This window comes from Neocloeon triangulifer, unplaced genomic scaffold (assembly GCF_031216515.1).
Source record: "Neocloeon triangulifer isolate White Clay Creek 2 clone unplaced genomic scaffold, ASM3121651v1 ptg000003l, whole genome shotgun sequence".
In the NCBI taxonomy this organism is placed as follows: domain Eukaryota; kingdom Metazoa; phylum Arthropoda; class Insecta; order Ephemeroptera; family Baetidae; genus Neocloeon; species Neocloeon triangulifer.
Genome location: NW_026775546.1, coordinates 5828556 through 5852169, shown reverse-complemented (window position 1 = coordinate 5852169; position 23614 = coordinate 5828556). Strand labels below are relative to the sequence as shown.

Sequence of the window (23614 nt, the reverse complement as noted above, 5' to 3'; positions counted from 1 at the left end):
AACGCTCGTCGGATGAAAAAGACTCGGAACAAACTCCGACGTCATTATCATTTTGCGAGAAAATTAGATTATTTTCATTCCATGTAATCCATTCAAAAGTTAAAAAGTAGTCTCTCTATCAGAATTGTGCAGGAGCCTTTTTCTTTTACTGGCGTCTCATTATCGAAAGCTGCAGGCAGTAAAACGGCAATTTTACGACAAAACTTGAGCTTTTGTCGCATCAAGCAGATAATGAACGGCTGCTTTTTCTTCCAAAGAGGCCTCTCGTGACCTGCCCCCGTCCGTATCAGCTCTGCAGGACCGGCCGGGCCATTCGTCTCGGGCAAAGTGCCTCGCTCGCATGAATCTCCCGGACCGAATGAGCGGTCAAACCGCAATCACTTACCCACCCCCGACCAGGGTATTATGCATTATCAGAGCACCCTAGCAACAACTCTGAGATTTTCCACTCGGCCGGCCTGAAAATTAAATCATCCAGTCGCGTCTTGACAAGTGCAAAACTTGATTTTTCTCCTTGGACGGGCTCCAGTGAAAGATTAATGGGTTGCTCCACTTTGAACTTGGGTCGCATCGATCATAATCTGGAAGGCACCATTCGTTGTGAATTACTCTCTGCAGACTGATTTTGCATTCGTGCAGTGTAGCTCGGGGACAGCTGTGACTCCCGCATGCAAATTATCGCCTGTCCCTGTCCCACTGTTCTGAAATGCTTAGATTCCTATAAAGAATGAAAACATATTTTTATTAAAAATCAACAACTGAAAAACAAAAAACTTAAATTTCAATTAAATTTTTTTGCCATAAAATTTATAATTAATAAAAAAATATTATACTGTATCATGTGCATCTCTATATTATACAGATTTAATTTTAGAATAAAAATTTATTTTGTACAAGCTTTATTAAAATTTTATCTATTTTAATAATGTTTAAATTGTTTTATATCGATTGATAATTTATTTACAATTATTTATTTAAAATTCCATTCGCAAGAGTATCATTTGACATTTGAAGATATTAAAAAAATTGATTTAATTTCGTCAAAATACAGTTTCTAAGAAAATAAATTCAAACTTTTAGATGCCTTAAAAATTCACAATTACCCAGAAATAAATTTTTTTATCAAGAGGTTTCAAACTATAATTTTTATTTAGTTCATCTAGGCTTTCTCTCTGTGACATGATTTGGATATCCATTTATTTCTCACGTGTAATTTCCAGCGAGTGGAGCCGTCCATTGTGATTAAAGGGTTGTTTGCAAACTACCCTGATAGATAGATGGGAAACGTCACGGCGCGAGCGATGTGGGCGGGCGGGAGGTATTCAGAGCGCAAAGAGCAACACAGGACAAATTAACCGAGAATTAAGGCCACACAGGATCACCACCGCGGTACACAAACAAGCAGCGCAGCTCGGCTAACAAGCTGAATTTAAGCTAATGAAACTCGCGCGCAGAACGCGAATATCAAAGGGTGAACACTGAAAGCTACTCTGCGGTTCACATTATTTATTATTCATTCACGTTCTTTGCAAAGCACAATTTTCTAGGTCGATTACATACTGAAAATGGTCATACATATAAAATAATTTTTTTTTTATCAATATTTAACAAATTTTAAATAGTAGTGCAATAGATAATTTAATAAACTTATTTAATCCTAAAAAATTATGAAATTCAATTAATAACGTTCTGAAATTTGTCAATATTTTTTTTATCCTGGATCATTAAAATGCATTAATTTTACAAAAAAAATATAATACTCAAAACTTTTTCAAGTATTTTCCTTATTTTTAAATTTCATTATAATTTATACCCTTGATAAAATTTGATCAAAATTGTATTAATATAAAATATATAATTTTTTCCAGAGGCAGATTTTTATGCATATCACTTCAGCATCACAAAATGACCATTTCGCACAAAATAAATTGCAAGGAAACCAAATCTTTCCTGGTGCTGGTGCTCATTGTTTCCTCTCTTTTATTTTTTTTATAAGATGCGCGAGCAGTTTCCTCATTATTTTCCGGTGATTTTACGTCAGCAGATGGGAAAGCTTTTCTCTTTGGCGCGCGCCAAGCCACTTGTTCGGGGCTCTCGTCGTATTTACGCGCGCGGCAGGTGTTTATTCTGCGCGGCCCTTTTCCCATTTACCGCTGCCGCCACTGGGGCACTAGAAGAGAAAGCTTTCGTTGATTATTGATCACGAAAGGAGGCTGCAAAACGCGGGGCGCGCACGTAGCAAAGAGAGAAAGGAAGAACGCGTACTATTATATGGGACCGAGCGGGCGCCGCCCGACTATTACACAAACCCCTATGCAACTTTTCCCTGAAGTATGCAGTTCAAAAACGAGAATAAAATTTAAAAAAATTAAAATGTCTACAAAAAAAAAACTACATGTATATATAAAATATATTTAAAAAATAAGAGACAGGAGATGCTTTAAATATTGAATTCAGCGGAATATAGCAATTATTTTTTAACAAATTTGACAAAATATTCTATAAATGCAAAGTATTTGAGGTTCAAAAATATGTTTGATTTAATTAACTTACTAAACTTATTTATTTTAATTACAACAATCAGGACAAATTTTAATTCTGAGTCTTGCTGACAACCATGAATCTCAAAGCACAATCACAATATCGCATTATTTAATTGTTGTGGTTCACTGGCTCCAATGTTCCTGCAAATGAAGTCATTATTTATTTAATTTATTAATTAATTAGCAGCATGAATTGCTCCATGCTCTTGCTACAGAGATCCGTGCCTAGTTTCAATTTGTTTTAAATGCTTAAAAGTGATGTTTCTTAAATGTACTGAAAAAATTTACTTTTCAAAAGCTTATTTAAAAACTTAAGTTTTGTTCGAATCCTTTGAATATTTTTATTATTATTTATTTATCTTATTAAATTGGTAAAATTATGCGTAAAAAACAATTTTCGAAAAAAAAACAACAGGGGAATACAAATCATAATTTTTGTAGCAAATTTGGCAAAAATAGCACATTTGAAAAAAAAATTATTAAAATCCCTTTTTTTAACTCACACACCCATATGAATAATATACTACAATCTAATTGCGCGTGTCAAACTCGCATTCATGCAAAAATTAATAATTCTCTCTCGCCGCGCCGTTTCGCGCGTCGTCAGCATGCAAACGCGTTGTAACAGCTCATATTTCGCAAAAAGCAACACATCAATCAGCGGCAAATTTTTACCCGAGCGCAGCTGCTGCGCCCGAATTTGCGTTCCGGGGCTTTGCGTGAAATGTTTCGCTGTGTGTAAAAAGCAACGAACCCTCGACCATCCATCAAAATCGCGTCGCGTCCTCTTCTATTCACTCTCGCACGCACTCGACCGCGCTATCTCGCACACTCTTTTGCTGAATTTGACGCCGGCGGGTGGCGAAATTTTGACGCTTTTATCGCAGCAGCTTCCCCGTTCGTCTATATAAGTGTCTATTCAATTTTCACTTGCCCTTATTCCAAACAATGAGTTTGCGGAACGCAAAAAATATATTATGCGTCCCTAAACGTTTTTCCTTTTTTATTCAGCAAACAAAATATTTTTGGGTAAGTATAATAAGGGTTGAGGATTGAAATATGAAAAGTTTAGAACAATTTTTAAAATTTATGGTTTTGACTCCTGAATTAATTTTTTCAGTCAAAAGTAGATTTTTATTTCAAAAACTTTATACGTTTGAAGCAACATGAGATCTGTTTTTTTTTTTATATACTTTTTCCTATCCAAAATCCAACTAAAAAATTGATGCGAATAAAATTTTTCGCTACAGTTCAAATCTTGATTTAATTCTAGCGATGAAATGTCCTATCCACGATAAGATTTAATTCAAGCGATCAATTTTTGTAGAATCAATCAATTTTTTGTTTATCAAAATAGATTGGGTTCTTTTCAAAAAAATTGCTTCTCTATCAAGACGTAACATTTTTAACTGGTAAGATTTTTGGGGCTTTATAATTATATAATATGGATGTCTGTTCTTTGCATAAAAGCTTATTATTCTCTTGCTTTTACTCTATGCAAAGCCCATTCACAATCTTCCACTTGTGAAGTCTCACAGTAAAGTGCATATTGAGTGGTTGGAAAGTGGCAGTTGAGTTGCACCGTTGCTAAATAATGGCTAAGTGCTGCTTGCTAAATTATCATACATAGCGAACGATGAATTGAGCCTCTGATTTTTTTAAAAGCTTTAAGCTCAATTTGGAAGTTGTTCTTTCATTTGAACATATTTTCACATTTCTTTATCCCATTTCGAGGGGAGGAAACGGAATTTTTCGGCTAACGAGCCACTTTTTCTGATTGTGCGAGATAATGGGGCGCTAATTTAATTTTCTTTGTTCCGCACCCTCGCTGCGCTTTCACTTTTATTATAAGGCCGCCTAATGGACGGTGCTGGGGAATATTGCAGCAGAGCGCAAATTGGTATCAACGGTCGTGGCCCAAATGAGCCGAATTTAATTAATCAACGGCTCTAATTACCACAGAAGGGAAGTGGAATAGACGGCGGAAAAGGAGCTGGCGGTGCATTAGGCTGTTATTTAATTTTTGACACTCAAGGAAATTGAAAAAAAAGTTAAGAAGGGTTGCTTTCAACAATAAATATTGTGATAATCAGGAAAGTTCGCTATTGAAAAAAATTAAAAGTAAAATAAAACTGAAAAGTTTTGTAATGCAAACAAATAATTGTGAAGATATAATTCTTTTTTCATCAATCATTGCATTTTTCTACTCATTGTCAAGAAGACAAAAATAAATCATTCACTGCATTTAACGCCTGTGTAATGGCTTAGGTAGGCAATCCAGCTGACACGCGAGTCGGGCTCATTGCCTACCTCTTTCTCGGCACCGATCCAAATGGCATGTGTTGTTTGCACTGCGAGCTAAAATTGAATGTTTGCTGGCCGTTTTGGGTGCGGGTTCACATAAATTATACGAACCAGCAAATTGAAATTCAGAGAGAAATTTATGATTGGAAAACAATGCTGCTTTGGCATTGCCAGTAATTAGCACAACCATTTGTTACCATATCGAACAATAACAATGACTAGAATAAATAAAATTTTCTGATACATAAAGAAATGATGAATTTCGACAATCAAACCTTTCACAATTATTTTACTGTTAAATTATTATAGTTTTTAAGTGAAGTAAATAAATAAACAAATATTATCATTGTAAATAAAAATTCTGATAATATTGCATTCAACAAAATGTTGTAAAATAATTTTAGAACTAATTAATAACAATAGCAAAATAATTGCAAAATCAATTCCAGCTTGTATGTAACGTTTCACTTGATGAAGCGTTTCCGTTTCAAACACTTTTATACAATTTTTTTTGTACAAATTTTTCAGCGACTTTTCGTTTTTTTTTTTTTACCTTTGTAGCGTCTCCTTCCATTTCAGAAATTGCTTTCCACATGCGATTCGCAAAGTCATCTCTTTAAATTTTTCTGCATGCCTAGCTTCGCCTTCGTCAGTCTGCTTTTATTCCATGCATGCCCTTTTGCTGCTTGTGCATTCGCAGCATCACTCGCTGCTCTGTCCGTCGAGATTATTAATTTTGCTAAGTGCGGAGCTGCACGCACGGGACAAGAAACTGACCATGCACGGACCGGCCCCAGATTTTCTTCTTGCTTTTATCGCCGGCGATGCGGAAAATCGCAAACTTTTTACGAGTCTCCCCGTAAACTTTGATTGACCGCCGTGTTTTCTCGGCTCGCTGAGCAAAAACACAAAACGCTCATCAGCCCTGTTCACATCGATCGCGCCGCAAAAATGGAATTACGTGGCAATTAACGGCGACCCAGCCTCGCTTCGCGGCCGCTGTTGTATCAATATATCAAGCAAGCGTCTGATAAAATTTACGACCTTAAGTAAAGGACGTGAGAGCAATTTTTTAGGTCATAACGATGAGAATAACGGGTGCGCCCTTGTCACTAACTCACCAGGAGTGGTTATCATTTTCTGGTGCGTGGGTCGTTAGGGAGGTAAATCTAGACCAGAGGCAGAAAATCTAATAATGAAAGAAAGTATTAGTAAGAATGTTCGGATAAAATTCTGTGGGGAAAAAACGAACTTTGAATGATGATTTTTATATAAAAATGCATAACTTTTATCAAATGTTTGGACCTCAGATTTGTCTTTTTCCTTTCTCTTTTAAAATTATAATTCATATGAAATAATGTTCTTATTTGCAATAAAAATCAGCCAAAATTAAATTCAATTCAACAATTGAAGGGCAAACTGTCCACATTAAATATATGCATGAAATAATTATGCTTTAATTTTTTTAATTTTCTTATACTTTAGTTATGAGTTTCTTCTATTTGAAAAAACGTTCCCAATGCTTCATAAATTTCTAACTTAAGAGCAGAATGACTAAAAACACTCGGGATCACGTTTTTTGCTCCTATCAAGTCAGTTAATTTCTCGAAGAAACTTAATTTTCACCGCCCTTCGTGAAATCTTCTTCTCGTCTCCTTTTGGTGTATTTACTCCTCCTTCAAACGATTACATAATAGTCTTAAGACGCACGACGGCAAAACTCATTTCCTGCAGTCTGTTTTGACGGTACTTATTTCAAAACACATTGAGCAGGCAATCGGCTTTTACGGGCTGGCAATTAGTTTCGAGCCAGCCAGTGTGCGAAAATAACAAAAGCACACCGTCGGTGTAAATGGCTCAATTATAGAGCTGCTAATAGCAGCAGCGTATTTCGCAAAGGGAGTTTCATTTATTTAACAAGGACTAAAGAGAGAGGGACCGATCGAAGACTTTATTAAAAATTCTCCAGAGTCGGCAATATTGAAGTTGCCTGGAAAATATGTGTGCGTGAAAAGACGAATTTTGATTGCAGAGCGGCAAGTCGCTGGAGGCGTCCGAAAAGATGTTTCTGGAGGCGGCTGAGCGCGGCGACAAACACACAATCGAGCGGTGCCTGCAGCCCCCGCGCTCGGTCAATGTCAACTGCACAGACCTGCTGGGTCGCTCAGCCCTGCAGATTGCCGTCGACAACGAGAACAACGAACTTGTCGAAATTCTCCTCCAACAACCCGACATCAAAATCGGTAATTGATATTTAATTTTAAAAAAAAAACGTTTAAAATAATTTGATATATCAATTAATAAATATGGATTAAAATTTTCATTTAGTTTAGGAGTCTATTTTTGCACATTTCATCATTTAATAATTTTTAACCATATAATTCTCTTTTAGATTGTCATTATTTTTTGTTTTCATGAATTCCTTTTATACTTTACTGATATAAAAGTTAAGTTTTTAAAGCGAATTTATCAAACAATAAAAAAAAGTGTTGTAGTGATTTTTTAGAGACAAAAATAGTCTAAAATTTAAAACCTGAAATTTATTCACGGAAAAGTCTTAAAAAATAAAATCCATTAGTTTATTTTTAATTTCCTGGTTGTCTACGCTTTTGATCATTGGATTTGCTTCCTCTCACTTTGTGTTTGAGGTTTAACAACGTGGGTGTTACAGTGTAAGATTGATTTGAGATGAAGCTCTGCTATTTTCCGTTTGCTTTGCTTTGCAGGTGACGCTCTGCTGCACGCAATAACTGAGGGCGTGCTGCGGATCGTGGAGCTGCTGATTGACCACCCGAGCATCTCGTCGTCGATGCTCGCCTCGGGCTGGAGCCGCTCGCGACCCTCGACGGAGGAAAGCTCCGACTTCTCTCCTGACATCTCACCCGTCATTCTCGCCGCGCACTGCAACCAATTCGAGATTCTCCAACTCTTCCTCGCCAGAGGCAAGTCGCCGCAGATTATAATTTTAGAACAGCCGCTGCTTATCAGTGGATATAAAAGGATGATCAAATAACAATAAATTTTTATTGCGTTTCTATTATCGCTTACTTTTAAAATGCAATTTGTGTTAAAAGGGTAAAGACAGCTCAAGAAATATTGGAAATACTCAGAAATATTGAATCTATTTTAGAAATTTCACAACACATGTTGAAAAATTTCACAACATATGTTCAGAATTTCTTATAAATGCAAATTTCATCATAGTATAGAGAATAATTATGGAGCTGTAATTTTACATTCAAAATGAGTACAGGTTTGGCTACACACAAAGGGTCTTTAGATAATGGATAATGGTTTAAAGTATTGGAAAATAAAGTTAAAAAAAAAACATTTTTTACATTTAATTGATTGTGAGAAATTTATTAAAAAATTACTTTTGTTTGAAGAAGTTGACACTCAAGGAGATGATCATGGAAATGAAGATTCGGGCTTTTCCTCGTTGCAAAAAATTGTTTTTTATTCAATAACAAACGGCTCACCAGTTTCGGTCACGGTCTGCGACCCTATTTCATGAGCAAACGCGCTGCTCGCTGACTAATACAAGAAGAGCCGTTTGTTTTTGAATAAAAAACAATTTTTTGCAACGAGGAAAAGCCCGAATCTTCATTTCCAAAAATTACTTATAAGGAAATTTAATCTCCTGGTATAAGTTCTGATGCAATAATTTTTAATGAAATTTAAAATTTTTAATTTATTATTTTTATTTTCAAATTATAGGTGCCTATATCGACAAGCCTCACCCACTGAGCTGCTTCTGCCGGCAGTGCGAAGAAGGCAAACAGTCGGACAGCCTTCGTTATTCCTTAAAACGAATCCACACTTACCGAGCCCTGGCCAGTCCTGCTTGGCTCTCGCTCACCAGCCATGACCCGATCCTCTCCTCCTTCAAGGTATGCAAACAAACCTCGCTGCTATTTTTCAAAAGATAAACCGAGATTTGCGGCGGTTTAACTCTTGTTTTATTTATGTTTGTGACTTTTGCCCGCCCTAGACTAGAGAGAGAAAAGAGGAAACGCGCGCGCCACGCTTGTTAAAAGTGGTCTCGCAAGTTTAGCCGTGCAATTGCGGTCCAAGTGAGTTTGTGTGCTTACGCGTTTAAAGAGTTACTGCAGGCCACCTCCGGCCGCGCTGGTGAAATAGCAGCGATTTTCCGGAGAGCAGGTGCCGCAGAGACACGGTCGCCTATTCACTCACCACCGCAGAAATAAAGTGTATTCCTGGGTGGTGGAAAAGTTTACAATTCTCTCTTGCTGTGTAAATTTGATGCAAAGTTTCAATGTTTCATTTTAACAATTTAAAATTATTAAAATATATTATATCTCTAAAAAGCAGTAAATATTTTTGACATAATAAGCAAAAATGAACATAATATAAAAAACTTTTGTTATTTTTATAGATGCAAGTTAAAATTCTTGTAATTAATTAGTCTTAAAATTAGAAAAAGGAAATTTGAAATAGAAATCACGATGAATGTTCAATATTAAGCAAAGTTACAACAAAATCCTTTTTGAGGCTTCGTTTTAATCAGAGACCCTCTGCAATCAATATCATAAGTCATGGCCTTACAAAGTCATGAGTCATGAGGAATGCAATTTCTGGGATTTTTGCAGTTCAACGATGCCAGCCTATTATCAGGCCTTTCCAATTCAGTGATCTGTTATCTTTGATATCCAAAATTAAAAGCTATATCAATAGCACTTTATCGTTTCAATATTTGGCTAACATTTGTCAGTTATAAACTAATTTTTTATTCTTTTAAAATTTTTAAAACATTCGTGAAACATCTTTTTTTTACAGCTTATACTATTTTAATCTGTATTCTATTCTATTGTTTCCAGTTGTCGTGGGAGTTAGAGCGGTTAGCCAAGGTGGAGAACGAGTTCAAAGACACGTACATGGAGCTGAGCACACAATGCAAACGGTACTCGTGCGAGTTGCTGGATCAGTGCCGCTCGAGTGAGGAGGTGATCGCAGTTCTCAACCGCCGCACCACCACCCCCGAAGAACCCTCCATGTACGATGAGGCGCCCACCTTGGAGAGGCTCTCGCTCGACCGACTCAAACTTGCCCTCAAATACGATCAGAAACAGGTGTGACTTACGACAGGCAAATCTGAAAATTACATACTTAATTCTAAAAAAATTTATTGCAAATAATTATAAAAAAAATGCATATCTTCAATTTGGTGGAAGATGGGATCTTCTTTTTAATTAAGAATTATTAGCAAAATTGTTGCAGTTCCACTATTTAATTTTTTCCTAACAATAATTGATTGTTAAATTCTTATTTTTTTATTTTTTTTTTTTATTAAAATATTTGCCAAAAATTGAACAACAAAAAACTTATAAGATGATATAAATTAATATAATTATATTAATGTCAAAAGTTACTTTTTTTATAATAATGTTTTTTAATAAATATTCATTTTTTCCTTTTGCCTAGTTTGTGGCCCATCCTCACTGCCAGCAGCTGCTAACTTCCATCTGGTACGAGGGTTTTCCGATTTGGCGACGTCGGGGTGGATTAGAAAAGGTCCTGCTCTGCTTAGCAATCATCACTGCGATGCCCCTGCTGGCCGCTACGTACCTCCTCTTCCCTCGCACCCGTCTCGGCCGACTCATCAGGTCGCCCTTCATGAAGTTCATCTACCACAGGTGAGTGGCACGTGATCCGAATCCCAATAAAATTACTTCCCCCTTTTTCCAAAGGGCCATTCGCAGCAAATGAATCAAGTCGCAAACTTTTTGATTTTTCCGGAGGTACTTTTGAATTCGATCGATACTCGCGAAATTAGGGATGCAGAGGAAGAGCAAAGAGGCGCGCGTGCCTCTGAAAAGGCAACGCGTGAGTCAACTTTAAATTATGGTCGCGAGAGACTCGTAGATCATAAAAATTTCCGACTTTTATGAGATGCTTCTGTGAGTTTTGCCGCTTTTATAGAGCGTTACAAGCAAAAGATTGTTAATTAGAAAGTGGCATCAGAAGATTGAGTTAAAGTCGTTCAGATCCTTTGGGGACAAATCATATTAAAAGAAATAGCTTTTTAGATCTTACAGAGCGAAACGATCACAAAGAAAAAAATCTAAAAAAAAATATATATTATTTTAAATTCTAATTTCAAATTTATTCCTACTTCAAATATAATATTAGGTTGGGGTATCAAATCAAAATAAAAAACACATTTTACAATTTTTAAACAAAATCTTCTAAATATTCTATTCATTTTTTAAAAATCAAGATTTTTTTTCAAATCGTTGATTCGTTTAAAAATTAGTTATGACGGATATTTTACCTGGCAACGTGCCTGGCAAAAGAGCGCGGTCCCAACGGGAATCTCTTTTAGCAAGAGCGCGCAAACAACCTGCGTCTGTGCTTCTATCGAAACGCCATTTCTACTTGCTGTTTGTTTTTGCATGTTCAGCGATTCAGAAAGAAAAAGTCATCCACCTACGGCAAAGTTTGGGCAAACTTCTCTAACTTCTACCTATATGCACAATATCCTTTTCATTTGCCAAAATGCAAATAATAAATTGGCTAAAACGCCTTTGAAAATTAAAAACCGTTAATGCGAATTGTCATCTAATTTAGATTTATGAAATAATCTAGTTTTATTGAAAAAGATAAAAAAAAGCTATTACAAATTTGATCTTGAAAAAATAATTCGAATATCTTATTATTCAACAAAATTATATATTTAAGTTGATCTTACTTAATTCAGACGTCTTGAGATGAATCGCTTGGTTTAAAATTTTTGCGCGCTTTGGCGCTTGAAAATCCACCGCAATAGTTTGATTTCTTGGTTGAAATTAAGTGTTTTTGTTGAATTTCATGATCATTCGCGTGAAAATGATATTAATTTAATTTGATCTTACTTAATTCTGACGTCTTGAGATAAACGCTTGGTTTAAACTTTTTGTGCGATTTGGCGCTTGAACACTCTTAATAATATATTTAATTATTGCCCTGGATTGAGGTCATCCGAAATTTAATTAGTATTCAAGCGATACATAAATCTTTTAAACCCACGGAATGTTTATTCAAATGTCAATAGACGACTCCCGTGAGTAGTCCTCATTTTTGTAAAATCAAAAGTTTAGGAATAAACTTTTTGCGCGATTTGGCGCATGAAAATCCACCGCAATAGTTTGATTCCTTGGTTTAAATTAAGTGTTTTTGTTGAATTTCATGATCATTTGCGTGAAAATGATATTAATTTAAGTTGATCTTTCTTAATTCAGACGTCTTGAGATAAACGCTTGGTTTTAACTTTTTGCGCGCTTTGGCGCTTGAATACTCGTAATAATATTTTTATTTATTGCTTTGGATTGAAGTCATCCTGAAAATTTAATTAGTGCTCGAGCGATACAAAAATATTTTAAACTCACGGAATATTTATTCAAAAGTCAATAGACGACTCCCGTGAGTAGTCCTGATAATTTTTGTAAAAACAAATCTTTAGGAATAAACTTTTTGCGCGATTTGGCGCATGAAAATCTACCGCAATAGTTTGATTCCTTGGTTGAAATTAAGTGTTTTTGTTGAATTTCATGATCATTTGCGTGAAAATGATATTAATTTAAGATGATCTTACTTAATTCAGACGTCTTGAGATGAATCGCTTGGTTTAAACTTTTTGCGCGCTTTGGCGCTTGAACACGCATAATAATATTTTTATTTATTGCTCTGGATTGAAATCATCCTTAAAATTTAATTGGTATTCAAACGATACAAAAATCTTTTAAACCCACGGAATGTTTATTCAAATGTCAATGGACGACTCCCGTGAGTAGTCCTCATTTTTGTAAAAACAAAACGTTAGGAATAAACTTTTTGCGCGATTTGGCGCATGAAAATCTACCGCAATAGTTTGATTCCTTGGTTTAAATTAAGTGTTTTTGTTGAATTTCATGATCATTCGCGTGAAAATGATATTAATTTAATTTGATCTTACTTAATTCTGACGTCTTGAGATGAAACGCTAGGTTTAAACTTTTTTCGCGCTTTGGCGCTTGAACACGCATAATAATATTTTTATTTATTGCTCTGGATTGAAATCATCCTTAAAATTTAATTGGTATTCAAACGATACAAAAATCTTTTAAACCCACGGAATGTTTATTCAAATGTCAATAGACGACTCCCGTGAGTAGTCCTCATTTTTGAAAAATCAAAAGGTTAGGAATAAACTTTTTGCGCGATTTGGCGCATGAAAATCCACCGCAATAGTTTGATTCCTTGGTTTAAATTAAGTGTTTTTGTTGAATTTCATGATCATTCGCGTGAAAATGATATTCATTTAATTTTATCTTACTTAATTCTGACGTCTTGAGATGAATCCCTTGTTTTAAACTTTTTGCGCGCTTTGGCGCTTGAACACTCATAATAATATTTTTATTTATTGCTCTGGATTGAAGTCATCCTTAAAATTTAATTAGTATTCAAGCGATACAAAAATCTTTTTAAAACCACTGAATGTTTATTCAAAAGTCAATGTAGACGACTCCCGTGAGTAGTCCTCATTTTTGAAAAATCAAAAGGTTAGGAATAAACTTTTTGCGCGATTTGGCGCATGAAAATCCACCGCAATAGTTTGATTCCTTGGTTTAAATTAAGTGTTTTTGTTGAATTTCATGATCATTCGCGTGAAAATGATATTAATTTAATTTTATCTTACTTAATTCTGACGTCTTGAGATGAATCCCTTGTTTTAAACTTTTTGCGCGCTTTGGCGCTTGAACACTCATAAAAATATTTTTATTTATTGCTCTGGATTGAAGTCATCCTTAAAATTTAATTAGTATTCGAGCGATACAAAAATCTTTGAAACCTACGGAATGTTTATTCAATGTCAATGTAGACTACTCCCGTGAGTAGTCCTCATTTTTGTAAAAACAAAACGTTAGGAATAAACTTTTTGCGCGATTTGGCGCATGAAAATCTACCGCAATAGTTTGATTCCTTGGTTCAAATTAAGTGTTTTTGTTGAATTTCATGATCATTCGCCTGAAAATGATATTAACTTAATTTGGTCTAACTTAATTCTGACGTCTTGAGATGAGTCGCTTGGTTTAAACTTTTTGCGCGCTTTGGCGCTTGAACACACATAATAATATTTTTATTTATTGCTCTGGATTGAAGTCATCCTTAAAATTTAATTAATATTCAAGCGATACAAAAATCATTTAAACCGACGGAATGTTTATTCAAATGTCAATAGACGACTCCCGTGAGTAGTCCTCATTTTTGTAAAATCAAAACTTTAGGAATAAACTTTTTGCGCGATTTGGCGCATGAAAATCCACCGCAATAGTTTGATTTCTTGGTTGAAATAAAGTGTTCTTGTAGAATTTCATGATCATTTGCGTGAAAATGATATTAATTTAAGATGATCTTACTTAATTCTGACGTCTTGAGATAAATCGCTTGGTTTAAACTTTTTGCGCGCTTGGGCGCTTGAACACGCATAATAATATTTTTATTTATTGCTCTGGATTGAAATCATCCTTAAAATTTAATTAGTATTCAAACGATACAAAAATCTTTTAAACCCACGGAATGTTTATTCAAATGTCAATAGACGACTTCCGTGAGTAGTCCTCATTTTTGTAAAAACAAAACGTTAGGAATAAACTTTTTGCGCGATTTGGCGCATGAAAATCTACCGCAATAGTTTGATTCCTTGGTTTAAATTAAGTGTTTTTGTTGAATTTCATGATCATTCGCGTGAAAATGATATTAATTTTATTTGATCCTACTTAATTCTGACGTCTTGAGATGAAATGCTTGGTTTAAACTTTTTGCGCGCTTTGGCGCTTGAACACTCATAAAAATATTTTTATGTATTGCTCTGGATTGAAGTCATCCTTAAATTTTAATTAATATTCAAGCGATATAAAAATCTTTTAAAACTAAAGAATATTTATTCAACTGTCAATGTAGACGACGCCTGTCACTAGTCCTCATTTATGTGAAATCAAAACTTTACAATTAGGATTAAACTTTTTGCGCTCTTTGGCGCATGAAAATCCACCGCATTAGTTTTATTTATTGCTTGAAATTAAATTTTTGTTGTTAAACTTCATGAACAATTGCGTTAATTTTATTATTTTTTTAATAATAAGTAGTGAACATGTTGGGAGGGTAATTTTCCAGCTGTGAAAAAATGACCGCGGTGTCCTTTTTAATCCGCTAAACAGATTTGAAAGAGGCTATTTTCGTCCCGTGAATAATTAACTGGAAAAATCACGACGCGCTCTCTCGTCGGAGGCTGACGTCACTTTTGATCGTGTCTCCATGACAACCCTTTATCGGAGGGCATGTGTATCGCTCTTGCACACACGCATATTAGGGATGTCGCGTCGCTGGTTTCCTTTATTGTTTCCTTCCTGCTCCGGTGCCACCTCGCTCATTTTTTGCATGAAAAGCCAGAGGAAGAAGAGCGTCGATCAAAGTTGGCTGACGTGGACAAGAAACATCAGCGCATGAGAAAAAAAATATGTTCGCTGCTCCTTTGCTTGCGAGCGATAAGGAGAGAAGGTCCGAAGAATACTTGAACTCAATCGCTCCAAAGGAAGCAATTTAGCGCATCAAATTTTCTGATTCACCCTTGCGGAACTAGAGTCGCACTACCTCAATAATCTCTGATCGAAATTTTTGACTTGCAGATACAAAAAAAGTTTTGCCGAAAGAACAATCAAATCAATTTTTATGCGCATGAAACCCATTTATTGCACCCTTGTTCCTTCTTGGTGGTGATTTTATTCATAAATTGTGATACTTTCATTTGAAGACTATTGAAAAAGTTTTGTTTTTAAAACATGATTACACTCTAAAAATTTCCAGATGCAAATAATTTCCATTCAAATCTTGGATTAAATTAAATTCCTTTTTGGCAAAGGATTATTTTTAATTTTTAAATTGATTCAATTTATAATGCGTTACGTAAATTATCACAAAACAAATCTTTTTTCAGCGTACATTTTGTGTTTGATAATCATACATGGGCAGAGCGCACTTTGCGCTCTGCGATCTGCGCTCGCGCTCTGCGCTCATGAGCGCGAGCGCAGAGCGCGATCGCACGATTTTCAAAATCGTGAGCGCGAGCGCAGAGCGCGAGCGCATTGGTCGCTGAGCGCAGCGCTCAATTGCGCTCATTTTGCGCTCAAACCAAAAGTAAAAACTCCCAAATTTGATCATAAATTGTAACGAAAAACAGTGTTTTTATACCAAAAACTTCAAAACTGATCCCAATTTTGGTAATTTAACTTCAACTTTATCATTTTCAATTGACGATGGATTTTTTTTATATTAAAAAATTGTCTAAAAAGTCGCACTTTTTCTTCGGGTAAAAATATTTTTGAGCGCAAAGCGTGAGCGCAAGACTTTTTAAAAAATTGAGCGCGAGCGCAGAGCGCGAGCGCAACATTTTCAAAATCTTGAGCGCGAGCGCAGAGCGCGAGCGCACTGTTGCCAGTGATCGCGAGCGCGAGCGCGAGCGCAAAATTGCTGAGCGCACCCATGTATGTTGATAATTGATAGAATATTCTATTTGAAAATGTCATATTTATTTATAGAAATCATTCTTGCAAATTAATTATCATTACTGTTGTTTATTTAACCACATTGATAAAATATATTGTTTAAATTCGATTGTTGAAAACTATTTTTATTTAATAAAAAAGGAATTGTTGGACATAACGGCACCACCACTGGCAAGAATTTTGCTAAAACTTCAAAGATCAAAAAGACCCCAGCCTCCGCAGTAAGCCTCATAATTATTGAAAAACTTAAATTTTCTTTTGTAAATTTTTCTTTTAATCTAACTTTATTTTGCTATTTATGTAATTTGAACTAGAATTTACTGAAATACTGATAATGATTTTGGTCGAATAAACAGACTTTTGCAATATTTGCACCCAACTTATCGATTCGGAAACTTGTAAATCACACGGCGCTCACTCGCAGCACTGGAATGAGTTTGCTTTGTGTGCCAATAGTGGTTTGTGTTCTGTGTATGGTGGAAAATCAATTTGACAAGCAAACCATTGAATATATTGGGAACGTGGGGTGAATTTGAATAAAACATAAAGGGAAATTTCCGTCACACAATAAAACAGAACACGAAGAAAAATGTAAAAAAATCTTGCCACAAATCAAATTGTAAATTCCTTTGATGCTAATTTTTGGGTCTATTCTGATCTCCAAATCCAGGAAGGGAAAATATATTTGTGTTGTAAACGTAACATCGGTCGTAGTAAAAGCTATAAGCGGCTCCAAGTAGGTCCACAATTGTAGAGCGTAACTCTGATCCGAACTTTACGATGCTATTCGTGTTTGAAACACAAATCTGCGGGGTACATCCCGCCCCCGTCCCGTTTTGCATTTCTTCACAAAGGCGGGTAAGCCTTTTCCAAGCAGCAAAAATATAAAAGACGACCCGCCGCAGAGAAGAAAAAGCGGTGGTAAAGAAGACAGCGAAGAAAAAAGGTGCCACCGTCTTTTCCAGCGCGTCCTATGAATATTTGAGCTCTAGCTGCGCCGGGGCCAAATATTTTCATAAAATACGCAAACAAGGGAGGGAGAGGATTTGGTCCCTGGGAGAGAAGAGAGAAATGGAATTTTGAACGACAAGCTTTGCTGTATTATTTAAAATTTAAATCAAAATTATGAAGCCACCAGATAACGCTTAAAGATTTTTTGTCAAATATTCACGCATCTTCGCTACGTTGAAGATTTGTCTTTGTCAAATGCATGAGTTGAATTCTCATTTCTCTCACCATTCAACATTGTGTATACGGGACCTGTTCGCCGCACCCAAATCCCGACTTGACACCAAGTAAAAAATTTCACGCCCCGCTCTGTTCCACAGCGGGAGACGCGTATACAGCAGTGCGTTTGTGTGCTTGCAGGGAAATTACGTTGAGAAAAATGAGAAAACAACCAGAAGGTGTGTTGTGGCATTGAGCTTAAAATGTGTTCACTGTTATGAAACAAAAACAGCTTTAATAATAATATACAACTTCTTCATTCATTTCATTAAAATATAATAAAAAAAAATTCAATGAGGAAAATGATAATTGAATAAATCATATGCAATTATGACATGCTTATTTTAATTTAAAAAAAAAATCGTTCTGATTTCAAATTAAGATATTTTTCTTGAAACTGAAACACAAATTCTTTGATTAAATTTCTTTTTTACACATGTACAATTTTTCAAATTAAATATCCGAAGGCTTTTCATCTCTAATTAGTAAGTCCTTGTCAAATTTAGACTATTTTTTTCTGTTTTGCTCAATACAGTTATAATAAATATTTCATACCCTACAACAACACCATTAATCAAAATTTATCCGATAATCGGGTTTGATGAAAAATGATCTCACTCTTGTGTTGCAGCGCTTCGTTTGGCTGTTTTCTGGTGCTACTGGTGTTAGCGTCGACCAGAACCGAGGGCAGTGAGGTTTACAGACAGAACACCCGTGGTCCGGCGCCATCCGTCATAGAGTGGCTCATCCTCTTCTGGGTGTCGGGAATGGTGAGTACTTTTGTTCCGCCCGGGGCTGAAAAACACATTCCCACACATATTTCACCGCCACCGTTAGAAAAAAAACGGAAAGGGGAGAAAAAAAAGAAATATGGCCTGATGGGGTTTTCACCACTTATGATGGTTAGGCGTAAATGATTTCTGATAACAACAAAATTTATCCGGGACAGGGAGCTTTTGTTGTCAATTTGAACAAAGTGTTCTGAAAAACTAACAAATCGTAAATTTTTACTGCAGCTTTGAATTGAATAATATTTTATCAATTTCAGCCATTCAAATACTGCCGATCCGCCCTCGTAAAAGTCAAAGTTCATAAAATACACCTCTCTGGATTGTCTGATCTTGTTTTATTTTCCAACTGGCCCTCATAAATTTAGAGTTTCACCTTTCCGAGGCGACACTCGAATAAATCCACAACTACAAAAGTTGCTTTATTCAACGAAACGGGCGAATTCGTCGCTAACTCGTTTTTACCAAACTTTTTTTTCCCCAGCAGCGCACCTTTTTATACGTGTTTTTATTAAATTGAGTTACTTCGAGCTGAGTTTTCTCTCTTTCTGGGCCCAGGTGTGGTCCGAATGCAAGCAGCTATGGGAGGAAGGCCTGAAGGCGTACGTGCGCCAGTGGTGGAACTGGCTCGACTTCATCATGCTTTCGCTCTATCTGTGCACTTTTTCCCTAAGGGCAGTGGCCTATCTGCAAATTACCACCAACAAGTGAGTGGGCCAACAGAATAAATTTCGATCAATTTAATAAAAATGGTGATGTTCTTGTTTGTGTATTAATAAATTTCTTGATTTTTTTTTTAAATCTTCAATTTATTTTTTAATCGAACCATAAAATTTCAACAGGGTATTAGAATGATTTAAAAAAAACAGGGTCTCAATCACTCTTTTTGTTAAATTAAATAAAAATTGTAATTTTTAAATGTGTATCGAAGCAAAACACACTATTCAGATAGTCCTTTTAGGGAGCTTCCACGAACCCAGTGGCCAAACAATGACCCAACCTTGATCGCTGAAGGAGTTTTTGCCGTGGCCAACGTTTTCAGCTTTGCCAGGATAATTTACCTCTTCCAGACAAACCCCCATCTTGGTCCTCTGCAGATCTCCCTTGGCTGCATGATCATTGGTCAGTGCGTCTCCAATTTTTCGCCCACGTTTTTTAAATTTTTTTATCCAGACATAGCAAAGTTCCTATTCATCTTCTTCCTGGTGCTGACCAGTTTTGCGTGCGGCCTCAACCAGCTTTATTGGTACTACGACTCCAACACGGAGCACTGCACAGAGCGGCCCAACGGCAAGATGGAGTGCCAGTCCAACTCGGACGCTTTCACAACGTAAAAAAATTTCAATTTTATTTTAAAATCTCATTCTCTGTACTTTTTATTTTTAGATTGGATGTGACGTTTGCTACTCTCTTCTGGTCTCTCTTTGGCATCAGCTCGCCTAAAAGTACCGAATTGGTTGATGCACATCCCTTTGTTGAGTTTGTAGGCCAGGGCCTATTTATGGCCTATCACGTACTCAGCATCATAGTCCTCATTAACATGCTGATCGCTATGATGTCTAACAGTTTCCAAGTCATCGAGGTAAATAATTTCCTTTTTATTTCAGAAAATAGCGGAAAATAGGATAAAATTTTACTATGAATTTTTATGCTTTTGTTTAGGACCACGCAGATCAGGAGTGGAAGTTTGCTCGGTCAAAGCTGTGGATGAGTTATTTTGATGAAGGGTGCACCCTTCCGCCACCCTTCAACGTCATAATCAGCCCCAAATCGGTCTTCTACTTTTTCAAGGGCATCAAAGGTCTGTTGGTGCGTCTCTATAGTCGGCCCAAATCACCGCTCCACTCTATCCCGCGGCCCGCCACGGCCGAGAAAGGCCTACTCGTGGTAAGATCAAAGCGCCTTTCTGTTTTAGGAGATGCAACCTGCGTAACTTAAGAGTCTCGCAGGTTGCATACTTCAGCATTATTTTCATTGAAATTCCTGGTTTTATAGCATTTTATTTTTATTGTGAAAGAAAAAACTTGAAAGATTTAAATTTTTTAGGATGGTGATACAAATTCAACTGGCCGACAAACATCTGTTGAAAGTTCGGTAACCTAAAATTTTTCAGGTGATCTTCTTTTGCTACTTTTGTATTATTTTTCTTCTTCAGCAAGGCCCTCCGATGCCTCAGCCATGCCCTTACAACGAAATCATGCGTCGCCTGGTAAACAGATACATCCACAAAATGAAAAAGCAATGCCGGCAGGACGGCGTCAACGAAGACGATCTGCTCGAAATCAAGCAGGACATCTCCAGTCTAAGGTCTTTTTTAAATATTTCCAATAATAAAAATTTATAAAGATAAAATCTGAAAGGTATGAGCTGCGTGAGGATCGAAAAAGGGAGAGTGCTCGAACCTCGGCACACTTGGACACGATCAAAAAAGACATAGTCCGTTCTGTGCGTTCAAGTCTGCCTGCTTCGCCCCAAACCCTTCCACCACCACAGCAGAGATCTTTCGACCTTGGAATGCTCAGGGCGCACCATCCTGTGGTTGATTTGCAAGTTCCGCCACCACCTCCGCAGCCTCTTCTACCTCATTCGCTACACGGTCAGTTATTTAAAATTGATAAAATAAAATTTAAAAATATTATTAATAACATATTAGTTTTTAAAATGTAAATGCTATAAAGGTTTAATGATAATTAAAACCATTACTAGCAAGTTTAGATCAAGTAAAATAATTTTTTTTTTTAATTGTTGGGAATTTATCTTTTAAAATTTGAAATTTTATTTCTATCTACTTAAAAAAATATTTCATACAAGTAGGTTATTTTATGTACAAAGAGGAAAATACTCATAAAGAGGAGAATCCACTTGAACAATTAAAACTCTTGTTATTGTGAAGAAACTAGCATTTATAGAGACATTAATGAAGAGTAAAACCTCAATCAAAATTTTTTATAAAGTAGATGCTTGACCAGTTTTTGCCACTACAACCCTATTTCCTGAGAGGAAAATATTAAAAAATTCAAATCCGCAGTAATTTTTAAGTAAACACATCTTAATTTTCATTGTATTATTTTTGCTTTCTTATAATAATTGTTATTTTTTATGTGTGAAAAATTATGATCAAAATAAAATTGATAGCCAACTCCTTATATTTTGTGTAACAGGTAGTATGGCGTCGGCGGGTCTCTACGGCAGCACCGCCTCGACGGCGCCACTACGCGAAACGGCGCCGGAGACTTTGGAGGCCCTGAAAAGAGACATCATCGCCAGCGTGCGCGCCGAACTGCGCGACGCCCTTCGCGAGATGGCCATGCAAGCGGCCCCTGCGGCGCCCAGCATGCAGTCCCCTGCGATGCCGCCCCCAGTGATCCGGCCCCCGGTGCCGCCTCCACCTCCCAACGACCTTTACCAGACTCATCTGTACACACAGCTCTAGCTTCGGACGACGGCGGCGTCGTCATCTCTGCTGCAAGTCGGCGCTGCCGTCGAGGCCGCATCCTCTGCGCACAACAACTTGAGGACGCTGGCTTTGTACAAAACAAGAAGGTACACGAGGATTTAATTTTTTTCTCCGAATTTTGAGAATTTATTCCAATTTTGCAAAATATCATGGGGATAGGAGATGGAAAGTGAAATTAAAATTAATTAAAATTTTTAACTTTATTTGAAAATTGACATTTTTCTAGCTTTGTGATCAAATTCGATAAAATTAATTTTATTACCTTTAATAATTTAATTATTTGGGAAGATAGCAGAGGAGTGAAAATACAAAATTATATATCGCAATAAAAAACATGCATACATTTTTGGACAACTACAGTAAGAAAAAATTTAATATAAACCTACAGCGTATATATTTTTGACGTTTACGACTTAGTCAATTAGTTGTAATTGTTAGAAAAATCATGCGGCCAAATCTTGATCACTAATAATTTAAGCGATTGAAATATAAAAAATTCATGATACATTCGATTAAGGTAATTGCCAGAGGATCATGTTATAAAATTAACCATACATGAATTTAAATGCTTCACGAAAATATTTTGCATTGCGATCGCGCGCGCTTACGAGATGAACACCATATTTGATTATGAAAAAATCAATACAAAAGAGAACAGAGCATTATCAAAATTAGATTAAAAACACAGGATCTCTCATTATAAAGTTTTGCCTCGTGTTTAAAGCTGTGACATAAACATAACAAAAATTACTTCGCAAATAAAAAAAAACATATGGATATTGCATTTATCACATGTTATCTTAATAATATTTGGTCTAGTTTTAGATTACGATATATGATATTGAACATATATTGAAATTCTGTCCAGAGAAGCAGTTTTAATTGAAATAGAATAAGCAAGCAATGATACATTAATGTGCCATAACTAACAAAGTGAAGCTTTTAGGTATTATTGTTACTAAGCAAAATTTTGAAAAAAATAAATAGCCAGTGAAAATTTTTAGATATCAAGAATCTGAAAATATTGGCGGAAGAGAAGGTCGGATTCACATAAATTGCTAGGATCTCTACCAATAAGATACTGAACTTTTATTGCAAATTTGATCAGTAGACATCTAGAGGATGAGTAATAATATGCAATTACTGTTAGGAATATAATATTTAAAACAAAATCATCCTTTGGTGAAATAAATAAAGTCGTGCCAAGATAAACATTTTGAATAAACATCAGCCAATATTGCGAGACTAAATATGATGATCCTTAACCTTGCATAAGTTTCAAGTCCAATATTATTTAGTTTGTCAGAGTTTTTTGTTAATGTTGTATTTTTTTGTATTATTTGGAACTACATTAATTAACTCTGTGTCCAATGTCCAGCAATAAATGACAATTTAATTTCAATTCAGAGGTGTTTTAAAAAAATGCTCAAAAGTCAAAATAAAATGCTGTAAAATAAACGGGTCCACGTTAAATCCTTGAGGGAATATTAAAAAAAAATGGTTTGTGAAACTGTTAATGTAAAAATACTTTTTTGTATAAAATAAACTAGAATTATGATGTAGTGAGTGTAGCGTATTAGGAAAAATCTATCCGAATACAGAGGAGTAAAATAAATTACGTTTTATCGAATTAAAACGGTATCTGTGCACCGAATATGTCTGGAAAATGTGAAGAAATTTATGAAAGGAAGCAATAAAGCAGTAAATTGTTGAAATAAAAACAAAATTTTAATCAAATCCCAAACTGCCCGCGCC

The 23614-nt window shown here is 35.8% G+C and overlaps 1 protein-coding gene across 1 annotated transcript in view; it reads left to right on the top strand.

Moving 5' to 3' along the window:
- The window catches only part of LOC132192948 (transient-receptor-potential-like protein), a 34178-nt gene extending 10600 nt beyond the window's left edge, over window positions 1–23578 (top strand). The window contains exons 2-16 of the mRNA XM_059613196.1: window positions 6880–7090; window positions 7574–7789; window positions 8565–8737; window positions 9686–9937; window positions 10290–10501; window positions 18246–18384; window positions 18961–19109; window positions 19364–19524; window positions 19576–19732; window positions 19789–19984; window positions 20065–20289; window positions 20449–20496; window positions 20558–20709; window positions 20763–20998; window positions 21564–23578. Coding sequence (XP_059469179.1) covers window positions 6910–7090; window positions 7574–7789; window positions 8565–8737; window positions 9686–9937; window positions 10290–10501; window positions 18246–18384; window positions 18961–19109; window positions 19364–19524; window positions 19576–19732; window positions 19789–19984; window positions 20065–20289; window positions 20449–20496; window positions 20558–20709; window positions 20763–20998; window positions 21564–21835 — 2769 coding nt within the window. The 5' untranslated portion in view covers window positions 6880–6909 and the 3' untranslated portion in view covers window positions 21836–23578. The remainder of the gene's footprint in view (window positions 1–6879; window positions 7091–7573; window positions 7790–8564; window positions 8738–9685; window positions 9938–10289; window positions 10502–18245; window positions 18385–18960; window positions 19110–19363; window positions 19525–19575; window positions 19733–19788; window positions 19985–20064; window positions 20290–20448; window positions 20497–20557; window positions 20710–20762; window positions 20999–21563) is intronic.
- Window positions 23579–23614: the final 36 nt, after the last annotated feature.